Source organism: Hyaena hyaena, unplaced genomic scaffold (assembly GCF_003009895.1).
Source record: "Hyaena hyaena isolate Hyena2069 unplaced genomic scaffold, ASM300989v1 scaffold_94, whole genome shotgun sequence".
NCBI lineage: Eukaryota > Metazoa > Chordata > Mammalia > Carnivora > Hyaenidae > Hyaena > Hyaena hyaena.
The window spans coordinates 302,786-320,561 of NW_024080726.1; the positions used below are offsets into that span (position 1 = coordinate 302,786).

The 17,776-nt window shown below is 46.8% G+C and overlaps 1 protein-coding gene across 1 annotated transcript in view; it reads right to left on the reverse strand.

Annotated features, from left to right (window-relative positions):
- Positions 1-17,776, reverse strand: part of DISP3 (dispatched RND transporter family member 3) — a 50,850-nt gene that overhangs the window by 15,027 nt on the left and 18,047 nt on the right. Inside the window, exons 2-9 of the mRNA XM_039235031.1 lie at positions 15,331-16,429; positions 14,245-14,464; positions 4,332-4,468; positions 3,302-3,436; positions 2,821-2,981; positions 1,439-1,578; positions 375-523; positions 17-178 (exon numbers count right to left, since the gene is read on the reverse strand). Coding sequence (XP_039090962.1) covers positions 17-178; positions 375-523; positions 1,439-1,578; positions 2,821-2,981; positions 3,302-3,436; positions 4,332-4,468; positions 14,245-14,464; positions 15,331-16,426 — 2,200 coding nt within the window. The 5' untranslated portion in view covers positions 16,427-16,429. The remainder of the gene's footprint in view (positions 1-16; positions 179-374; positions 524-1,438; positions 1,579-2,820; positions 2,982-3,301; positions 3,437-4,331; positions 4,469-14,244; positions 14,465-15,330; positions 16,430-17,776) is intronic.

Sequence of the window (17,776 nt, forward strand, 5' to 3'; positions counted from 1 at the left end):
GTGGAGAGCCACTTACCCACGATCACCCAGCGGCTCTTGACGGCTGACCACAGAGCCCAGTGGTGCAGCAGCTCCTGCAGCTGGGCAATGAGCTGGCCCCGGCTGCCCCCGTCGGGGGGTGGCTGCAGGCTCTCTGGGGGCACGGACACCAGGGACACGTCTCCCAGCTCCAGGGACACTGCCAGGGCAGAGCAGTGGCCCCTCAGAGGCCTGGCCCAGACACATGTCAAAGCCCACCCTGGTCCCAGGGAAGCCCCAATGCTCCATGGGGATCCCCAAAGACCATCAGGATCTGCCTGAGGTCACCTCGTCAAAAGTGCCCTCCCTGGCAGACAGCCCCGGGTCCCACAGGGCAGGTTTGTGCTGGGACTCACCCGGCTCCTCCTCCACATTCAGCAGGGGGATGTCATCGTCCAGGTAGGGCATGGGGCCCTGGGCAGGGCTGCCCCCCACCCGCTCGGGAGCAGCAAACACGTCCCCAGGGAGGTGCAGGGAGCTCTTGCGGCCACACTTCTGGTGGCAGCTATGGAGAGAGTGGGGGAGAGGGGTGAGCCCCGAGGGCCCCAGGTGTGCCAGGGCAAGGCCCCGCTATCACGTGAGCCTGGGCCTCAGGCTGCTGCGGACGTGGCCTGAGGACAAGCACCACAGACTCCCAGGAGCCTGTGTGCTATCTCCCCCCACCGGCCCTCGGTGCGCCCCCTTCCTCTGGAGAAAGGGTGACAGCAGCCATGACCCAGGGAGAGGGACCCCTCCCCTGGCGTGCCTGCCCCAAGCCTGGAGCCCCTGTCATTCCCAGCACCCAAGCCCAGCCACTCACCCAAGCCAGACTCCATGGGGCCTCCCCTCCTCTCCCTCCTTGCCTTCCCCGACCACTCAGGCGGCAAGACCCCAACCCCCGACCTCTGGCGGCAACCGTGGCCTTGAGCCGTTCACATCTACACATGGCTCACTGTCTAAATAGGTTTCTCCACTGCAATGAGAAGCCCGAGGATGTTTAATATGGCAGCTGGGCATGGGATCTGGTCAGACTACGGGGTTTAAATCTCGGCCCTGCTGCCTACTGAATGCGTGAACTTGAGAACGTCACCCACCCTCTCTCAGCCCTTGTTTCCTCACAGGCAAAACAAGGGCACCCAGCTCTGAGGGTCCCGGGGATGGGGCGGCAGTGGGAAGAAGGTCTTGTGCCAAAGCGCTTTGCCCACTTCCTGGCACGTAGCAGGTAATCACGCGTGGTGACTATCAGGGAGGGTTCTCTTCTCCTTCCTTGGTCTCCCAGTAGCACCCAGCACAGAACTGGGCATACAGAAAGTGCTCGGTGAAGGATCACAAAGCTTGTAGAAGAGAAGGCGGTGTGCCGAGTGGCCCGGGAGGACACGTGCCCCTCCCTGCCTGCCCCTGCCCACCCGCTCTCCTCCCCTGCCTCTGCCTGCCCACCCACCTGGTCTCGCAGGCACTCTCTAGCGGTGCCATGTAAAGGCTCCAGATGCCCAGGGCGGCAGGCATGGTGAACAGCACAGCCAGCCAGCAGCAGGACACGATGAGAGACATGAACAGGCCAAAGTCATGGACGGCTGGGATCTGGCAATGGAGAGGTAGGGGTGGGATGTGAGGCTGGTCCGGCCTGGAGCCCCGGGAGTCTGAGACTCTGCAGTCAGACCATTTCCAGAATGAGACGCAATGAGGAGTCTCAGGTTGCCAGCCACCGGCCTAGGGGGACGGCAGAAGGCAAGGGCTGGGGGCAGGGGACGCAGCAGGGCAGGAGCACCCCCACCTCTGGGGTGGAGGCCCGTGTCCATGCTGCAGCCCACAGGGGTGCCCGACTCAGAGCAAGTGCTCAGTAGTGGTCATTACACGAGCGACTGAGGATCAGAGCCCGTTGGACCAGGCCGCGTGTTACTGAGGGTAAGGGAGGAATGTTTGCGTGTGCTCCCGGAGCTGAGGAGCAATGGGTGTGCTCCAGGGTGTCCCAGGGACCCACACAGGGATGTGGCCACCAGAAGGAAACCGTAACCAACAGCAGACAAGCCTTCACTGTTTGTAAAAACCTTGGGACCGTCATCTCCTTTCAGTCTCTGAATAAGCTACACATGAGGAAAGTGAGGCTCAGAGGGGCCCGGAGGCCACAGGGCCCATCACAAAGGTGGAACTAGAACCCAGGTCTGCCTGTTTTCTGGGTGCAGTTCTCTAGCAAGGTCTGGATAATCCCAGAGCATCTAGTGGTTTCTAGATGGGACCTCTGGCCCAGGTCATGAAACGTCTTGAAGCTCACTGCCTTTTAGGTGCTGTCAGCACCAAGGACCGGGCCCAAACTCACATCCTTCTCCTGAGCCCAACTCAGAGGCCTGAATGAGCCTGGAGCCAGTGAGAGGCACGTCAGCGAGAGGGATGACAATGCAGTGTGAGAGAGCTCTGGACCGAGGGTCAGGGGACTCCCCAGGGTCACCACTTACCAGCTGTATGACCTTGGGGAAGTTACTCTACCTCTCTGGGTCTCAGTTTCCGTATTTGGAAATTAGGGATATAATTATCCCTTCATCATATGTTTTGAAAACTAAATGTGGAAGAGGTTTGGAAACCGCCACACACCCTTCAGGGCAGAGGTTGGATTACTATTAATGAGGATTAATAATAGATAGTATTTGTATCTTTATAATGTTCCCATTTGTTAAGTTCTAGTAATGGTAACTGGTGGCCAGAATGGTGTCTAGGAACATGGCAAGTGCCAGGAGGCAAGCTACGTGGGGCGTGCGGGAGGAGCAGAGCCCAGGGCCCATGGGAGGGTGTGGGGAGGCTGGGCCAGGGACAGAGGCCATCTCGCACCTGGGAGAAGATATTAGCTGCATAGGCAGCGGCCGTGGTCAGGGAGGTGAAGAAGGTGGCCTTGCCTGCCGTCTGGATGGTGTGGATCATCCGCAGCTGTGGGTCTTCGAGGTGGGTGGCCTGGCGGTAGGTGTTGATGAACACAAAGACATCGTCCACACCTATGGAAGGGAGTCCCAGGCCAGCAGGGGCAGGCTCAGGATCATTTTGCTATCTCCAGAATCGGACCCAAGCTGGGCCTAGTTCAGCCCTGAGTGCTCCCCCTTCCCCCAAGAGGTCAGGCTCCTGGGGAATCCTGCTTCTCAGTCTGGAGTTTGGAAAGACCCATCCAACTTTGGCTCTACTCACCAGGAATCCAAGCCCCGCCCTCCATTCTCCCTGCCCTCCCTCCAGCCCCGCCCCCCAGCCCCAGAACAAGGCCCCTTTTTCCAAATCTTGGCCTCCTTTCCACTTTTCCCACCATGCCACAGAAGCAACTCACCGATGCCCACAATCACAAAAGCAGCCACCCCGTTGAGGATGCCCAGGTACTGGATACCGAAGACCACGTGGTACAGGAAGAGAGCCACCAGGCAGCTGAGGCCGATGCTGGCAATCCCGAAAAAGGACAGGAACACTGGGCAAGGCAAGAGAGGACAGAGTGGGAGGACCCAGCAGAGCACACACCCTTCAGGGACACAGCTGGGTCCTGCCTCACGCCCTCATCCCTGCAGACTGCCCTGCACTACCCTGGCTGTGCCCTGCACAGTTCTCACGCCCAGAGAGAAGGGGCCAGGCAGGAGCCCAAGCGGCAGAGGAGGCTGTCTGAGTAGGTGGTTCACAGGCCCTCGTCTTTGCAGGACCTACCTCAACTGCTGGTAGGGAATTGTTATATATCTAACGTCTGTCACCCCAGTAGACGAGAGGTTCTGTGGGGGTAGGAAATGTGTCCGTGATGTTCACCACTGGATCCCTGGTGTCTCAGAGCACCTGACACGTAGTTGGTGACTGACTAATATTTGTTACATGGATGAATGCATTTCTTTTCCATTTTTGAAGGTATTACTAATCTGTTGTTCACCTGGGCAATAGAGAGTGCCTACTGTATATGCAGTTAAGAAGCAGCAGGGGTACATGGGAAGATGATGGTGTTAAAGTGGACTGGGGGACAAAAGGGAAGCTGCACTGGGACTGTAAAACAGGCTACGGAAGAATCCATGAGGGAGGGTCCAGTACTCCAGACTCCCCAAAATAAATTTTTTAGCAAGAAAACAATGGTCAAAGGGCAAAAGGTTGACTATGTGATGTCCCAGAAGCAGCAGCCCTCGGGTATGGCCCAAGCTGCCTCTGGACCTCAGTCCACCTGCCTGGGGTTGGAAGGTGATTTCTGAGCACCCCTCCCCAGAATCCTTTGACACAGTGGATTTGAGATGATTTCTGGCATTCTGGAGAAGGCAGGCTTTGGCCAGATAGGAGCATGCTGGAAGGAGAGAAAGGGGGTGGCTCTTGTTGGGCTTTCTGGGGAGGCCTACCTGAGCAGGAGGTGAGGATGTAGACGAGGGCAGCGATACAGCTGCTGCTGATGAAGGCCAGGAGCATGTCATTGTTGAAGGTTCTGCGCACCTCGTAATCAAAGAGGTCTGTCCCCCCGTACAGAACCTGGACTTTGCTGGAGGGGAGAGGAAAGACAGAAGTGGGTTTTGCTGTTGACACTTGGAGGAGGAGCAGGAGCTATCTGCCTCTACAGTGCCTCTTTACCTTGGCTCTATGTTAAGTCACCTGGGGCTTCCAAAACTCCTGATGTCCAGGCTATATTCTAGACAAATTAAACCAGAATTTCTGGGGTGGGGTGAGTCATCAGTGTTTAAAAATCTCCCAGGTGAGGGATGCCTGGGTGGCTCAGTTGGTTGGGCATTTGACTTCAGCCTAGGTCATGATCTCATTGTTCCCGAGATCAAGCCTTGCATCGGGCTCTGTGCTAACAGCTTGGAGCCTGGAGCCTGTTCTGGATTCTGTGTGTGTGTGTGTGTGTGTGTGTGTGTGCGCGTGTGCACACGTGCACCCTTCCCCCACCCATGCTCACTCACTCTCTCTCTCCTTCTCAAGAATAAATTTCAAAAAACATTAAAAAAAATTTTTTTTTAAAAAATCTCCCAGGTGATTCAAATGTATGGTCAAGGTTGAGACCGTGCTAAACACAGATAATAATCAATTACAGTCAAATCCTACATCATCTCCCAATTCTCAATTATTCACTGCAAAATTCTAAATTCAAACCAGCTTCCACTTACGCACTTTTACACTGCTATTCAGTGTGCAGTTAACACAAGCTATTCTTCATAATAACAAAAACGTACCCGGGCTGGTCAAGTCGGGTTTTAAAATACAAACAGGAGTGACATCTGCTTCTGGACATGATGGAGTGATTAAGATGAAATCTAGATTTACCCTCCCATGAAACTAACAAAAAATAAGAGAAACTGCATAAAACAAGAATCTGGACATGAGACAGCACAGGATGATGATTCCTGAGAGATGAGAAGCAAAATGGGCCCTATGGTTATCCTGACTTACAGCATTGAGAGTTGCTGGGCCTCACTGTAACCTAATACATGGGTTACGGGGCTCTCCAAAGGAGGCTGAAATTTTTCCAAACTTGATAGAAACTATAAACTCACTGATTCAAGAAGCTCGAGCATCAAACTCCAAGTATAAAAAAAAAGCATGAATGAAATGACAACAATGCACATCACAACCACATTTTTCAAAACCAGTGACCAAAAGAAAGTCTTAAAAGCAGCCTGAGGAAAAAGGTGCATCACACACAGAAGAACAAAAATAAGAGAGACGTCTCATCAGAAACAAGTGCTAGGGAGAAGATAACAGAGGAGCATCTTTTACCTACAAAAAACATTGACCCAGAATTTTATACCTAGCACAAATATATTTCAAAAGCAAAGGCAAATAGACTTTTTCATTTTTTATTTTATTTTAATTTTAAAGTTTATTTATCTTGAGAGAAACAGAGAGAGTATGAGCAGAGGAGAGGCAGAGAGAGAGGGAGACTCCCAAGCCCTATGTGGGGCTTGAACTCATGAAACCATGGGATAATGACCTGAGCTGAAACCAAGAGTTGGCCGCTTAACCAACTGAGCCACCAAGATGCCACAATAATACATGAAAGCAGAAAGAATTAATCTCCAGGACCCGTGCACTATGAGAGATGTTAAAGTAAGTCCTTCAGGTACAAAGAGAATAACACATGGAAATATGGATCTATACAAAGGAATAAAAAGGACTGGAAATGGTAATGACATGAACAAATATAAAATATTTTATTATTGCTTATTTAAGTCTCTTTATAAGATAACTGACCACTTAAACAAAAATAATAATGTAGTGTGGTGTTTATAACATACATGAAATAAAATACATGAGAACAATACATAGAGGCTGGGAGGAAAGAAATGGTAGCATACTCCTGGAACTGTCTTACACTATACACGAAGTGATAAAACGTCATTTGAAGGTAGACTCTGATAATCTAAGGTTGTGGACTATAAACCCTAAAGCAACCACTAAAATAAATAAAAAGTTACAGTAAAAGACTAACAAAAGAGGGACGCCTAGGTGGCTCAGTCAGTTAAGTGTCCGACTTCGGTTCACATCTTGATCTCACGGTTCATAAGTTTGAGCCCTGTGTCAGGCTCTGTGCTGACAGCTCAGACCCTGGATCCTGCTTCAGATTCTGTATCTCCCTCTCTGTTTGCCCTTCCCCTACTTGCTCTCTGTCTCTCGAAAATAAATAAACATTAAAAAAATTTTTAAAGACTAACAAAGGAAACAACATATAATAATAAAAAACACTATATCAGTCCAAAAGAAGGCAAAAGAAAGGAAAACGGGAACAAAGAATATATGGGACAAGCATAAGAAAAAAAGAGACTTAAGTCTAATCATATTAATAATTATATTACCTATAAATGGTCTAAATACCCCAATTAAAAGGCAGAGACAGTCATACTAGATTAAAAAAAAATCAAGACCTAGCTGCTTACAAGAACCCTACTTTAAGTAAAGACATAAATAGGTTAAAATCAAAAGGATACAAAGAGATATGACACACTAATTCAAATCAAAAGGAAGATTAATAACAATGGAAGTAAATTTCAGAGCAAAGAATATGACTAGGAATAAAGAAGACAATTTCAAAATGGTAAAGCGTTTGATTCATCAAGACAACACAATCAACCAACTTGACCTGATAGGTATTTATTGAACACCCTCCCCAACAATAGCAGAATATGTATTCTGTTTCACTGCACAAGGGAACATTTAGTAAGACAGACCACGATCTGGACCATAAAACAAGACTCACTAAATTTAAAAGTACTGAAGTCATACAAAGTATGTTCTCTGACCACAAATGAATTAAATTAAAATCAGCCACAAAATGATGTCTGGAAAATTCCCAAATATTTGGAAACTGAATAACATACTCTTAAATAACATATGGGTCAAAAAATAGATCAAAGGGGAAATAGAAAGTATTTTGAATGGAATGAAAATGAAAAGACAACATATGGAAATCTGTGGGATATGCTAAAACAGTAGCAAAAGGGAATTTCATAGAAATAAATGCCTGTATTGGAAAAGAAGAAATGTTTCAAGTTAATGACCTCAGCTTCTACTTCAAAAAGGTAGAACAAGAGAAAAAATACATGTAAAGTAGGCAGACAAAAGGAAATAACAAAGATCAAAGAAGTTAATGAAATAGAAAATAAAAATAGAAAAAAAAAAAGCAAAGAAACCTAAAGCTAGTTCTTTGAGAAGATTAAAAAAATTGATAAACCTCTGGGCACTTGGGTGGCTCAGTCGGTTAAGCAACTGACTTTGGCTCAGCTCATGATCTCACAGCTTATGAGTCCAAGCCCCGCATTGAGTTCTGTGTTGACAGCTCAGAGCCTGGAGCCTGCTTTGGATTCTGTGGTCCCTGTCTCTCTGCCCCTCCCTTGCTTGCACCTGGTCTCTCTCTGTCTCTCAAAAATAAGCAAACATTAAAAAAATTGATAAACCTCTAGCCAGAGTGATCATGAAAAAAGAAAAGACACAGATGAAAGATATGACATCACTACCATTTCTACAGATATTTATTTATTTATTTATTAAATATTTTTATTTATTTCTAGGAGAGAGAGAGAGACAGCGTGAGCAGGGGAGGGTCAGCGAGAGAGGGAGATACAGGCTCTGAAATAAGCTCCAGGCTCCGAGCTGGCAGTCAGCACAGAGCCCGACGCGGGGCTCGAACCCACGAACCGCGAGATCATGACCTAAGCGAAAGTCGGACGCTTAACCGACTAAGCCACCCAGGCGCCCCTACCATTTCTACAGATATTTAAAAGATAATAAAGGAGTATTATGAACCACATCCTACCAACAAATCTGATGATTTAAATGAAATGGACAGATTTAATGTGAGACTCAAAACTACCAAAGCTCATGCAAGAAGCAATAGATAACTTTAATAACCCTATGTATATTAAAAAATTCTTCCCATAAAGAAAATTTCAGGCCCAGACAGTTTTATTGATGAATTCTATAACACATTTAAGGAAGAAAGAATACCAGTTCTATGAAAAATCTCCAGAAAACTAAAGAGAATACTTTCCAACTCATTCTATAGTAGCAGAATTACCCTGATACCAAAATATGACAAATACAAGGAAGTTACATCCCAATATCTATCTTGAATATATCGTGCCCATAAACACAAAATACAAATAGAATCTAACACTATATAAGAAAGAGACTATATCGTGACCAAGGGCTGGGGGAGGTGTGGGTTGCCCTGGGAATGTAAGGTTGGCTTAACATTAAAAACTCAATCAATGTTATTCACTATATTAAACTAAGAAAGAAAAATTGTATGATCTCTCTCTAGACACAGAAAAAAACATTTGAAAAAACTCAACACTCATTATTGATTTAAAAAAAAAAAGCTATCAGCAAATGAGGAATAGAAGGGAGCCTCTTTAGCCTGATTAAGGCCATCTACAAAAACCCTACATACTTTTGATTAGGAATAAGGTAAGAATGTCCTCTCTCATCACTTTTATTCAACCTTGTACTGGAGGTTCTAGCTAGTGCAATCAGCCAAGAAAGAGAAATAAAAGGCATCCAGCTTGGAAAGGAAGAAGTAAAACTGTTTTTATTAGCAGAAGATATCATTAACTATGTAGAAAATCTAATGTAATTTACCAAAAAACTTTTAGAACTACTAAGGGAGGTGAGCAAGATTACGGGATCCAAAACCAATTACATTGCTATATACTAGTAACCATTGGAAATTAAAATTAAGAAAATAATACAATTTACCATAGCATAAAAACATGAAATAAGGAAACATCTGACAAAAGATGTTGGATATACCACATTCATGGGTCAGAAGACACAATGTTGTTAAGATGTCAGCCCTCAGATTGATTTATGGATTCAGCACAATCATAATCAAGATCCCAGTAGACTTTTTTTTTGCCTGGTGAAACGTACAAGTGAATTCTAAAATTCAAATAGGAATGCAAAGGACCTAAAATAACTAAAATAGCTGTGAAAGAGAATAAAGTTGGGAGGCCTAATACTTGGAGAAGATATAGTATAAAGCTACGATAATCAAGGCAATGTGGTACTAGTGTGCAAATAAAGAAATAGATTGATGGAACAGAAAAGAGAGTCTAGAAATAAACCTATATATCTTTGGACAATAGACTTTTTCCCTGGGAGCAAAGGCAATCTTTGTTGAAGGAATAATCTTTTCAACAGGTGATGTTGGAACAAATGGGTATCTATATAAAAATATGTGGCATCTCCATACACTAGATTGCTTTTCAGCATCCAAAAATAAACTATCAATACCTGCAACAACATGGATATAACTTAATTAGGCTGAAAGAGGTCAATCAAAAGACTGCATACTATATGATGCATGGATATAAAATTCTAGAAAATGAAAACCAGTATATAGAGATAGAAAACAGAAAGTGGTGCCTGGGGTAGGGGTGGGGAGGCGAGAAGAGGCAGGATGGACTGATTAGCCAGGGGGCATGAGGAAACTTTTGGAGGTGATGGATATGTTCACTTCTTGATTATGATGAAGGTTTTATGGTGTATACATGTGTCAAAACTAATCAAACTGTAAACTTTAAGTATGTGTAGTTGGTTGTATGTCAATTATATCTCAGTAAAACTGTTTTTAAAAAACCAAACAGAACATTTAAAAGTAAAGTAGAAAAGATCTCTGGATTATCTATCTACTTTGTTAAGTTATATAGATCAATTGGTCTTCCATTAGAGTAGAAAACTGAAAGTTCAAGTAATTAATGTTTATTTGTTATTGAGAGAGAGAGCTAGAGTGAGGAACTGGGGAGGGGCAGAGAGAATGGAAGACAGAGGATCTGAAGCAGATCTGTGCTGAAAGCAGAGAGCCCGATGCAGGGCTTGAACTCATTAACCATGAGATCATGACCTGACTCAAAGTTGGACACTTAACTGAATGAGCCACCCAGGAGCCCAAAGCAGTTGTTATTCATTCACTCATTCACTCCTACAGCATTTATAGACTGGCTTCTAAGTTCTAGGTCCTATCTTAGTTGCTGGCTATAAAAAGGCACAGGTCCCAATTTTCACTCTCAGGTATAAAGGAGTAACTCATGAAAGACAAGTATTCCTGCCAATAACTACAAAAAAGTCAGATTAAATTCAGAAATCGTCTGTTTGATGACAGTAGAGAGTTCCTGAAGTAATGAGAAATAGAGGGACTCTGGAAAGGGAAGAACCTAGGAAAGGTTAAGATGCCCTTCTACAGCTATTTTCACCCTGGAGGTGTCTGCTAAGTTTGAACACAGGCAGAAAGCTGCGAAAATTGAGGCTAGGAGTCAGATGAACTAGCAGAGATTTGGGCAGAAACAGCAGAATATATGGTCAGTTTTCCCCTTAGCACTTGAGCTGAATACTGGAGCTGCATGAAGCATTAGGCTAAAAATCTAAGCAGAAATCTTCTTTAAAAAGTGGCATCAGAATTTCTGTTTGTTTCATTTTTGTTTTTGTAGTTTTGAGAAACAACGATTAGAGTTTGGAACTTGTTACAGGAAAGAGTTCTGCAGAATACACCAGACTCCCAGTAGAAAATCCTGGAGAACCAAGGGCAAACAAAAGGCTGACTGAGACTTTCCAGGTCTGCAAAACAACCTTGACTCAGCAAAATGGTTGGCTACTTAAGGTGATTGGTCACAACCCTGTCTGCCCAGTAGAGGGAATGATAAACTTTCTTTGCAGGAAATAAGACCATCTGAACCTCTTTGTTTTTTATACACAATGTTTATCACTCAATAAAAATTACCAGGCAGGACCACATGACCAAAAACCAAGTGAAAGAACAGACTATAGAAACAAATCCACAGCTTATCCCTATACTGAAAGTCATCTGACAAGGACTTTAAAATAATGATAATTTAAAAAATAATAATGATATATGTTTAAGGACAGGATGGATACTATGGACAAAACAAATAAAATGATGAATTTCACCAGGGATTTAGATAAATAACAAAGAATCAAATGGAAATTCTCCACAGAAAAACATAACATTATCATTAAAATCTCAGCAGATATTAAGTAGCAGATTAAATGTAACAGAAAGCTGGATCAGTGAACTGGAATATCTCAAACATAGAAAGAAACAAAACATAGAAAATAACAAAAACCAAAACACAGAAATAAAAAGTAAAAAACCTAGAAAAGATCCCTGAAAACAAATGAGACTCAATGAAAAAAATTTGTGTAATTAGAATCTTAAAAGGAAGAGACAGAGAATGAGGAAGAAGCTATATTTGAAGTGGTAATAGGCAGGAAATTCCTAAAACTGATGAAAGGTTTCAATCTACAGATTCAAGAAGTTCTTTGCACCCTAAACAGAACAATTGCAAAGAAAACTACACCTACAAAACTCATGGTAAGACTGGTGAAACCAAGGAGAAAAATCTTAAATACAGCCAGAGAAAAAAAGATAATTTTTCAAAGGGTAAAGAAAATATTTACAGCTGACTTTTCCACAGGAATGATGGAAGTCAGAACACAATGGACTGACAGCTTTAAAGTACTAAAAGAAAATAACTACGAACTAATAATTCTATACCAGCAGAAATATACTTCAAAAATGAAAGTAAAATAAAGATGTTTTCTAGGCAAAAAACACAGAATTTATCATCAGCAAACATGTGCTTAAAAAACTACCGAGAAGAGGTCTTCAGATACAAGGAAAATGATTCCAGGGGGAAACATGAAATTGTAGAAAGTAATGAAGAGCAACAGGAAAAGTAAATATGTGCGTGAAATATAAATGAGTACTGACTTAGTGAAATAATGTGATATCATGCAGGGCTTAAGTGTATATAGAATTAAAATGCATGCAACAAAATGCAAAAGGCTAAAAGGTATAAATGCAGTGAACATGTTCTAAGATTCTAGTATTATCAGAGACATAGTGAAAGTGATCATTTGTATTATTCTGTAGTAAGTCAATGTGCATGTTGCCATCTCTTGGGTAACCAGTCACAGAGTAATAAAAAGATCTGATTATTCCAAAAGAAGATACTAAAGTCTATAGGGAATCTGCTTTTCATCACTCCTGTGAAGCTCTAGGGGGATGGGATGGGGAAGAGAGGCTTTTTTACTCAGGCAGAGGTTTTGTCTTAGCAGCTGAACATATTATGCAGAGGTAATTGTTGGTATTTGAACCCTAAAGATCCTCTTGCAGGCAGCCCCTCCCAACCTAGCCAAGTACCTTTCTCTGGAACACCTCCATTTATTAATCTACCCACCTACCCACTCATTCATGCACAAGGCAAATTCCTACTAAGGGGTTCCTGGCACTGTCCTAGGGGCTAGGCCTATAGAAATAAGCCAGGAACAATCCCAGTCTTCAACAAACTGTCTTGAAACATATGAAACATAAAGTTCCTCAAACTTTAATGTGCAAACAAGTCATCTGGGAATCCTGTAGATCAAGGGAAGGCCTTGAGATTCTGCATTTTTAACAAGCCCCCAGGTGAAGCAGATGCTGCTGATTTGAGGAATGCACTTTAAGTGACAAGGAATTAAACAACTAAAATACAGACTGACAAGTGCTATGATGAAATTGTAGCTCAGGGAGGTGAAAGAGCTCACAGAAATTTCCCACAACTAAGTGGAGTCACTGGTATGTGACCCTAGACATATCTAACTCCAAAGCCCATGTATGCTCTTTCATGCCTCTAGTGAGAAGGAAGGGCATGGTGGAAGGGGGTAAAGTGGGCTTTCAATCCAGCTTCAGGGAAAAACTGCCCAGGTTGGATCTTAGTGGATGGGCAGGGGTTTGTTTAGCAAAGAAACAGGGCCAGCAGAAGGCTCCTAGTACAGAGACTGGCATAAAAACAAAAGGGATAAGGGCTCTGGATTGGAAAGCTTGGATTTTAATGCCATTTCACTACTTATGGGCTTTATAATTTTGGACAACTTACTTAACTGTGCTGTGCCTCAATATTCTCAACTGTAAGATGGAGATGATCATAATAGCACTTGCCTCATTAGGTTGGTGTGAGAATTAAATGAGATGGTGTGTAAAAGGGGCTTATACCTGTGCTGTGCCACATAAATGTTGACTCTGATTATCATAGTTGTTGCTCAATGCAATGGATGAGTAATGGAACGAACAAGGGTATTTCAGGGAGAATGACTCCTTTGCCTGGAGCTGGCCTGTCAGGGCAGGGGACTGAAAGGCATTACAGTTATTGCCCATCAGGACTGAGAGGTGAACTGCCCTTTCTGGGTGAGGAAGGGCCTACTTGTATTTTTAGACACATATCCCGAGGCTTGGAGGACAACCAAAGTACCCACTATCTGAGAGCATCTTCACATCTCTTGGTTCACCTCCTCCCAATGCCTCCAGAGGTATCAGGACTCACCATCCCCATTTTACAAGCAGGGGAACTGAGGTCCAGAGAAGTAGAGTGATTTGCCAACTATCTCTTTGGGTAGTAGAGGCAGAGAGGCCAATACTCCCTGGTCAGTACTCTTCCAAGAAAGCCCTCTAGCACCACCTCAGGAGAAAAATCAATACCCAAGACTTCTTGGGCAAAAGCCCTGGGATTTCCTACCTCCTCCAAAGCTGTCAGGTTCACTAACCATTAGCACTGATCAAGAAAAGGGGCTTTCCGAGCTGTCAGTGACAGCGAGGATGTATCCGGCTCTGCCCCTGATTCAGGAAGAAAGACTTCCTAGGGAGAAGGTTGAGGGCAGGTGATCTGTGGTTTATGAGAAAGAAGCACTTGGAAGACAATTTCTTACCCTAACATAGCCCCCTCCTGATATACACAAGGGCGAACACACACTGGGTGCAGCTGGACCTCCTACCTAGTAGACTGCTTGGCCAGCATGGCCACGTAGGTGACCACAAAGCTCTGAAACTTGGCCCGCTGCTCCTCCCAGCGATCGTCCACCGAGTAGTAGTTGGGCAGCGGTGCTCCAAACAGGATCTCGCTGCGCAGTAGAGAGCTCTTGAGGTTTTCTGCGGAGAGACCCTCGTCCACATACCAGTAGAACTCGGGGTGAGTCATGGCCAACTCAAGGGAGCCTGCAGGGACAGGGATGGGGGCCCAAGGAGCTCAGAAGGCAGCTCCCTACAGCCCTCCATCAATGTCATCTTACCCTCCTCATTAATCTCACTCCTTTCTAAGGAGGTCGAACTCCCCCTCAGGCTGCCTGCAACGGTCTCTAATGGGACAGGGCAACGGTTTAAAGAACTCACTGCCAGGCAGCCCCCAATAAATTCACATTTTATTTGCATGTGAACCTCACCAAATTCCAAGGCTCAGTCTTTGCAGTCCTAGAACTCCACCTTCCCATTCCAGTCCCCTTTCATGTGCCTAGAACACAGCCCATGTTGCCCCTTAGAAGGCACACCCAAGCACCCAAGCCCCACCCCACAACCATTCTCTAGCCCACCCCACCTTTCAAGTCTCATCCCTAAATTACCACAAACTCACCTCACCTTGGTCTCCCTTCAACCCCAGCCTCTCCTCTATCTTCCTCTGATTAGATGCCTGGTCTTCTGTAACCACACCTGAGTTCCCCTCTAACCAACCTCACGCCCAAGCCCCACCCCACCCATTCTCTAACTAGCTCATTTCCCACAATCCACGTCTGCACCCGAACCTCCTTCCTTGCCTCTCAGATCCCGTCTCACACCCAACGCTGCTGCCAGCCCTTCCGTGTATCACCTTCAGGTCATGCCCAGCAGGCAGCTCCAGCCTGAGTCTGCCCACAACCCAGTCCCACCCAATCCTCCTTCAGGTGTGAGTCCATGGCCAAGTTTCCTATGGGTCTCTAAGGTACCTTCTCTCAATCTCATGAAGACCCACTCCAGCCTCATGGAGGCGCTGCCCCTCACAAGCCGCTCCCCAGCCGGCCGTGCCCCCAACCACACACAGGTCTGCTCACCCCGGATGTCAGCCAGGTCCTGGCCCATGCCATCATAGTAGATCTTGCCGCCCCTCTCCGTGGGGAAGAAGTAGGTCATGAGCGAGCTGGGTGGAGAGCAGTAGGAGTAGGACCCTAGCGGAAGGTCTTTGAGCACCTCATGGGGCTTCCAGCAGAACTCCCGGAAGCCCGGGTGGTCCATGATCTTGCGCTCAATCTCGTGGATCGTGACCAGCCGCTCACTGGTGAAAATGTTGCGCTCTGCATCGCCGCGGGCCAGGAAAATGAGCTCGATGCGCCAGTGCGCATGCGTCTGGGTGTTGGTGCTCACGTAAGAACGTGAGTAGTCCCAGCGCGAGGCCCCTCGGCGGGCTCGGCTCTGATTGGCTGCAGCCACAACAGGGGGCGGGGTGCTGGGTTGGCACCGTCCATTCTTCTGCATCCCCTGTTTCCTTGGGCCTTCACTCTGGTTGGCTGTCAGATCCACCAGGGGTGGGGCCTCGCGCCGAAGACGCCCACTCCAATTGGCTGCTGGTTTCTGATCCGCAGAAGCGTCAGGGGACGTGCCTGGACCACGCTTTGGGGCCGCAAAGACTGCGTGCGGGGGCCTGGTGACCGGTCGAGAGCGGTTGCCCAGATGCAGCTGCTGCAACTGCTCCGAGATAAGGCGCTGGAGCGTCTCAGAGGTGAAGTCAGCCAGGTCGCGCCGGTTGCGCCCCCAGGACCCAAACTGGGACTTGAGCGCCAGCGCCAGGGCGTCAAAACGCTGGGAGGCCTCATGGTTGCGGATCTCAAAGGCGTTGTAGGAGATGTCAATGTCCAGCGGCGGGTAGTAGAGGAACATGAAGGCGCACAGGGCCATGGGGATGCTGCAGCCCAGGAAGAGCACCAGCCCGGCACAGCACGGATTTGTGAAAGCCCAGCCCAGGGTACTCCAGAAGCCCGAGGCGGGGGGCCGGGAAGGCAACGTCCAGCGCCTCCAGCAACACTGCCCTCCTTCCCCAGCTCGGGGCCCCGGCCTCTGGGCCCTCCTAAAGGCCGCACCGGTCGCTTCCTCCTCTTCCTGCTCCTCCTCTAGCCACACATCTTGCAGCAAGGGGTCATCCTCCGAGTCCATAGCCTGGAGGAGAGGGAGAGGGTCAGCAGGCTGGAGAGAGGGAGAAGACGGTGCCCTGTGGCTGCCGTCGCCCAGCCCTGGGTATTAGCCCTGTCCACAAATACTACGATGGAATTGCATCGGGTGGGCATTTAACTCCACTGAACCTAATCCCTTGTACACAAAACAAAGAAAAATACGTTACTGGTCCATCACCTTCCCCAACTAGATCTTGGCTTTCAAGGCCACAGAAAAGGGAGCATGACAGCCCATTTGCAAACAGAAGAGACATCCCTCCCCATATAAGGGATACTGAAGAGAAACTCTGACTACACATGATTTCTCAACTTTTGCTTCATGCTTTGATTTTAGAACTCAGGGCCAATATGAGGCGTTACTCCACAGCCATCACTTTTACTTATAATTAGCAACCCTAAAGTACCTTCCGAAGTATCAGGGCAGGAGGGAAAGAACATGGTCTTTGAAATCAGAGTTTGGGTCCTGGTAAGGTGAACATTGTCAAGGCAGTTAAGCCTCCCTGAACCTCAGAATCTTCATCTATAAAACAGAGCTGGCCATTCCTGCCTCTCATGACTGTGAGGCGGACTGCAGTCTGTGTAGTACATTAGTAGTATCTGTCACATAAGCAGGTTTCTTTGCTCCCCTCTGAGGGCTATAGCGTGCTCAGTCATCACCCATGGACGGGGCTGTGCCAGAGCTTGATGCCTGTCACAGCTCTCCTCAAGAACTCTCAATAGCTCCCCACCCCCTCTTTGGGACACTGCAGCTGCAGCCACTTTTGTAAGGCTCAGACCACTTAACATGCAGCTCCAGCAACATCAAACCTTGGGGCATGAGCAGGGGCCAGGCATCCGTCTCCCCAAGATTTGGGCACAAGCAGCAGGAGGGCCTGGCGGGAGAGGGCAGGCTGGGCAGCCTGAGGTCTCCTGCAGGATGCCCTGAAGGCAGGAGGCCTTCCAGCATCCCCGGGCACGGCCTGTCCCCTTGTCCCTCCTGTCCTCTGTTTGGACGGGGAGAGACTCATTATCCAGTTAGACGCCAGGCAGTGAGAAGACGAAGCTAATTATGCCAGAGCTGGCTAATTAATGCTGCCTTTCCTATTAACATTCTCTAGAGTGCTCCATTTCAATTAGACGGTCTGTCCAGGAAGAGAGGGGGCTGCCGTCAGCCCAGTGAAAGTGAGGAAGAGAGGGTGAGGGGAAGGAAGGAAACAGAGACAGAGAGGCAGGAAACGGGAGAGATGAGAGACAGAGACAGCTGGGAGGAGGAGACAGAGATGAGAGTGGAACCGAGTGGGGGTGGGCAGACAGAGATGCAAATAGGGAAACAGAGAGGAGGGTGGGAGAGGAG